At 42.7% G+C, this 6,000-nt stretch overlaps 1 protein-coding gene across 1 annotated transcript; it reads right to left on the minus strand.

The window, feature by feature from the left end:
- Positions 1-4,995: 4,995 nt before the first annotated feature.
- On the minus strand, positions 4,996-5,569 carry PHACADRAFT_97603 (uncharacterized protein; the record flags this gene model as incomplete). Its single annotated transcript, XM_007396578.1, has 2 exons — positions 4,996-5,295; positions 5,387-5,569. The coding sequence occupies 2 exons, from the start codon at positions 5,567-5,569 to the stop codon at positions 4,996-4,998; spliced, it is 483 nt and encodes a 160-aa protein (XP_007396640.1).
- Positions 5,570-6,000: the final 431 nt, after the last annotated feature.

Genomic DNA, 6,000 nt, shown 5'->3' on the forward strand with positions numbered 1-6,000 from the left:
CTGCACTTGAACAACATTTTGTGTGCAATATTGCACCAGAGCACTTTGCATGCATTGTTATACCTGAGCACCCAAGCAGTTGATGTCTACTGTACCTGGGCACTTTGCATGCACTGCTGCTTTCACATCTGCATTCACCACACTTTGTGTTACTCATCGTTCACATCACTGGATGGACAAGCTGGCTGCACAATGCTTTATGAAAAGCCACTTTGAAGTTCTGGAGCTCAAACCATTGTGACACTCACGATGTTCTGCAGACTGTGCTCATGAAGATCAAAGTGAGCCTCAAAGACTTTACAGATCAGAAGTTGAGGTTGCGCTGGTACGTGTTCCACCTGCTAACTGTGCTGCTACTTCATACTTGAACCTTATAATCCAGAAGCCAATTGAAGGAGTCTCACTGTCGCCCACAGTCACAACCACTACGCACTGCTATGTTATGACATTCAGGTAGATTGCACGCTGCTGGGCTTTGAGTCCAAGCTGAGCCTGCACATCACTAGCAAGAGACTAAGAGTGGGAGGAGCAGAACTTCTGAGGGGCAAGACAGCCAAGAGTGATAGTTAAGGTAAAGACCAGCTCAAGGCTGAAGATTTTATTCCAGAAAGTTTGCAGCCTTATATACCTTACAGGATAGGTATCATACAGTATTGCCTAAACACACTCTGACCTACTACAAAGTCCTACATGGAAGCTGAGCCAGAGCTTGACAAAGCCTGACATGATTCTGATAAAGTCCAGCTTATGCAGGGGCTAAGTTTGGGCTGAGCCTAATGCTGACTGGATTGAAATAGGAGTTGGAGAGTTATGATGGAAGAAAGAGATAAAAATAGGAGAGATCTAGAGACAGAGGTAAAAGAGTGAAAATGAGCGAAAATGGGTGGAAATAGAGGTTAATTCATAACAAAACTAATAAGACTTTGCTCAAAATCTCTGCCTACTGTTTAAGCCCCCAATCTCACAACTAATTTACTGTCCTTACAATATTGGCTACAAATGTGATATAGTATTTTAATAGCACAAAAATTTCTAGGTTGATCTCTCTCTCTCTTATTTATTGTATGAGATTGTGTACAGGTGTAATAAACCACTTGGAAGAGCAAAAGATCAGAGAAGGCCAAAGGCTGAGACAGAAGCCTGCTATAATGCAGAACATTCCTACATGTTATAGACTCTTTAAACCCTTGAATATGCTTCTAATACTGTGTATTATATGTGCATGGTGTTCTAAAAGCTGTAGTAGCTCTTGAAAGGCTTTCAGCTACCTTACAGGTATAAAAAACCAGAATACAGCAAAAATAACAGAAGGTTACAGCCTATAGCAGTCTAATCTACTGTGAAACATATATCAAGCTATATATGGGCATATATATATAGACTGAAATGTGTGGAAATCATAGAATGTAGAAGACAGAAGGAACTGAGTCAGGAATACTTGTCTCTGCAATTACAGCAAAGAAGTGTGGATTGTACTACTAGAGGTAGTTAATCAGGTATTGATTGTATCCCTACATAGTTACCAATATGATGAGGAGTGTCTATGAGTATTTTGATGAATTTACAAGGTGTATACAGTATGCAATAGCTTGGCTAACCTTGCAAACACCAGCAAGAATGTTTGCGCTCATTTAAGCGCCATAAGCGCCGGTATCGGGGACATCCGGACACATATAATGGTGCTTTCGCATGTCACGGATTATATCCTCATTTTAGCGGATTTATCCGAAATTTATCGGAAGGAAGACAGCCTTGTCATTCTGGCACCACTCCTGCTCTTAAGAGGTACATCCAAACCTTTACTGTGCCATCCACCCAAAAGAGGCCCTCATGCAGGCAAATCTTTGTGTATATTTACTATATACAGCATCAACAGGTGTGCAGTCAATGCATTGAACCTTAACTCTCTCTGAAACCGGTCAAAAACAGTCAAAACAGCTTTTGGAGGCCCCAAAACAAGCTCAAACAAAGACCGCGCCCCTTCAGCGCTTAAGCGCCCGTTACTAATAGTGGCTCACGTACGCCCGGCTGCAGATCTGGCAGATCTGTAGCCGGGTGTACGTGAACCGCTATGACTAAGCATTTGGGGAGGCTTCTGAGGCCTGCCAGATTCACAAGGCCACCTCTCCTCCAATATATTCCCAATAATTTCGCTAAAATGCGGATATAATCTGCAGCATGCGAAAACACCTGTTTGTACGTTAAGAAGCTCCAATCACCAGCATCAATGGTACTAAAATGGGCGCAAAGATTCTCACCGCCCAGCACAAGGTCATTTCAGCCACTATAGACTATATGCACACTGTAGATTGACCACAATATTGACAGGAACTCCTGAGCATACTGGAAACCATGTATATATACATAAGGACTATAACTACTGGCTTAAGGGAGGTAGGAGCAGTAAGGCAGATGGTGCCAGGGCGCTTATCAAGCACTTATTTGCATATATTTACCTACTTTCTTCTTCTCAGTTCTGTTCTTCAAACATTGAATATGCTATAAATATATATATATATTCTGGATCCTCTCTTCCAGCTCTATCTGCTCATATAAAAACCATCAAGATGTGCCCATATCTGAGATATCACTTTTGCACTCAGACCTGGCTAGCACACACAAAAGACAGTGTTGCTGCATAAGCACATCTAGGTTTTTCATCTTTTAAGGGTTACATGTAGCTAGGTGTATACCAGAAGTATCTAGGTACCAAGTTTCAGGCTGATACTCAAAGTGTGGAAGGCTGTAAAAATTGAGCAAGTTTCACTTCAAAGTTTGAAATGAATCCTAACCTAAGTTTGATGGACTAATGTAATGTCAATACAAATGAGACTCCCACGCATTAGACCAAGCTTTGTGGCAGTGCTGGAAAGCTTCCAAAGTGCTAGTCCAAACAGGACAATTCTTCATTACATTCAGAAATTGTGATTGAATTAAGATGCTTTAATGCATGCACTCAGAATACTGAGCCACCTGTAAGAAGGACTGTGATTAAGGTTCATGATTGCAAGAGACTAAGCCTCTCACAATTCTCAAGCACTAAGTGCCAAATGTTCTAAGCTCATTTTATCTAAATATCACTTTTAAGTTTATTGTGTGTAAGTTGAGAAACACAAAATCACAGATTGCCATTTGATACAAAAAAAGGCAAAGGGATGAATGGTGCAAATACAGATCGCAAGGAAATTGTACATTAAAGTACGAGAAGGGCTACCATAACAAAGACTTATTAATACTCGTGTTAGCCACGATCTCACTGAGACCAAAGGCTTTATCTTGCCAACATAACACTGAATGCTTTCAGGTGAGAACTGGGTTGAGATGGGTGGCATGCTTGAAGAGTATGGTCTTATGGAGAGTCTTTGTGATGAAGGAGATGAGAGTGACATAAGTCACATTGTCCAGATTAATAGTGTTGAGATTGAAAGTGCCATCAGTGATGATGCTGCTAATGTGGCCAAAGGCATCAGCAATGCAAAACCCAGAGTCCCGCTTGATAGAGAACAGGCCTGAATACTTGTTAGTAGAAATGACTGGCCACTCTCTCGACTCATGGTACTGGCTGGCAGAATATTTGCAGATATACAACAAAACATTATTTGCCCTGCCAATGGCCATCTCAGTCTTCATGCCATTTTTAAAGACAACCAAGCACATATTTCCCTAAGCATCGAGCATAGATGATATAACAAGTTTGCTTTTAGAAACCTGGTCTTGAAGCATTACAATATAGTCAGAGGGGAATTTAAAGGAAGTGGGGCCAATAGAGTTCAGATAGACCTTGCCCATGAATTCCAGGTACATGTACTTGTCACCTATATTGATGCTGTTGCCACAGTAGTTTTTGGCATTGAGCTCACTCATGTCAATCTCGATGACAGCAAGGTCCAGTGTGTACTGACTAGGTTCAATGGAGTAATGAAAGGAGCCCTGATGAGCTTCCTGATGGCATGCTTCTCTTTTGCCCCCTACTGAGTAATGATCTCATGGTGCAAGGCCTCAAGTGCCTCCAACCTCTACTCTGCGCTCTGCAAAACCTTCTCTGCCTTCTTGCGCTCCATAACAGACAAGGAGTCATCTACATCCTCAACTAACTTGTTGACATTGGCAATCACAAACTCTTAGTCCTTAATACCATTCTCAATGGCAGTGAGCTTTCTAATGAAGCCAGAGTCATCAAGGACCATCATATCTTCATGCATCTTGCTGGTGTTCATGTGCTTATATTCCTTGTTGTTGTCTTCAGTGATGGAAAGAATAACGTGCTGGGCAGTGGCAAGATAGATGTTCTTGTTGTCACTACCAGTGCTGAGGCAGATGCTGGCTATTCCCTCAATCCCAAGCCTATGCTTAATGGAGGTTGAAAAACTGAGAGTTGTAATGTATGGCTGGCAAGCAGTGAAAGTTGGGTGAAGTAAGGAGAGAGGATCAAAAAACCCAATGCCAGTCTATTATATAATGTGAGACTCCCAGATTTCTACATGGTAGTTGGAGATATAATAAGTGTTGATGAATGTGTGGCATTGAACAACAATAGTGTTGTTCTTTTCGAAGCTGAGTATCTCAGTCTCAACTCCAATCTACAATATGGCCAGGTCAGAGGTAGTGCTGCCACGGCTTGGCTTGAAAGCTGCTCAGCTGTTAAGCCAAGCTACGTGGAAGCTGAGCCAAGCCATTAATTGGCTCATGGCTTACCAGTGACTTGGCTCAGCATGGCACAGCTTGGCTCTGACTCATAGCCAGTCAAGCCATCCTGATAAGGAAAGGCCTGTGGAGCCTTACTTGCCACTAGTGTTGCCACGGCTTGGCGCGGCTTGGCTGTGACTTGACTTTGGACGGCTTTTCCTTTTTGGGATCAGCCGAGTCAAGTCAAGCCGCAGTGCAGCCGTGACTATAAGCGACTATGGCTGAGCAGCGGCTTGCAGCCGATCGTCCCTCCCAAAAAGGAAGGTAGTTCACACCGGTACCACGGAATTCATCGTAACATTGCTTGTCCTACTTGAGTGATGCTAAATACGAACTGATCTCCTCTGGAGACTCTTCTGCACGGCTCTCCAAGTCCTTGAGCTCCTCTCCAATGTCCAAACCATGTGTGAAAGACAGAGAATGGCCTTGCTTGAACCTGAACTTGAGAATTTGCAGTGCTTCCATGAGTTCTCCACCGATTTTGTTGCGCCAGTCTGTGACTGTTATCTTTCCGGATGAGAAGACACGTTCACAGGGCACAGCAGAGGCTTGGATAGGCAGAATATCCATTGCAATGGCATAGATGGTTGGAAACCTGGTCTGAGATGCCTAAAATGTGAAGATAAATCAATATTTCGAAAAAAATGGAGAAAAATGGAGAGAAAAATTATGGCACAAGTTTCAGTAAGTGTACACTCACCTTCCAGTATGTGATAGCATCCACAAATCCATCTGTGGGCTCTGCAATGTATGCATACCACTCTTGCTCTACTGAACGCTCAGCCAATGGACCTTTTCCTTTACCCTTGAATAAAATGTCGTAGGCCTTTTGCTGCTGTGTTTGAATCACTGCAGCTGCCGGAGCTGAGGCCGAAGGGGCCATCTTGGATTTATACTTGCGCATCTGTAAAATGAATGTTAATATAGAGAGAAATGAAGATTAAAATATGAGTAAAAGCGCACCTCAGCTAAAAATAGATTCTTTGCTGCAGCCGCTTCTGCTGGTGAAGTGTTTTGCTCAAACCACTCCAGCTTACATGCAGGATTGATGACTAATAAACTTAGCTTCAGATTTCAGCAGCTTTAAAGCTGTGCTTATCAGTGGCCAAAGTATATGCATTACAGCTGCGGTTGCAATCACGATAGTCTTCAAGCTTGTCCAGACCTTGCTGAATAATTTCAGCTGCGTTGGATACTTTTGCCTGTTGCTCCTGCCAGCGTAGCTTCATGGCTTCAAATGCAGGTAAAACACTAATGAGTGTTGGCGTAGATTCTGAAGATAAAAGCTGCTAAAACACATGTGGAACCTATTCA

The sequence above is a fragment of the Phanerochaete carnosa genome (genome assembly GCF_000300595.1).
Source record: "Phanerochaete carnosa HHB-10118-sp unplaced genomic scaffold PHACAscaffold_6, whole genome shotgun sequence".
NCBI classification, from domain to species: domain Eukaryota; kingdom Fungi; phylum Basidiomycota; class Agaricomycetes; order Polyporales; family Phanerochaetaceae; genus Phanerochaete; species Phanerochaete carnosa.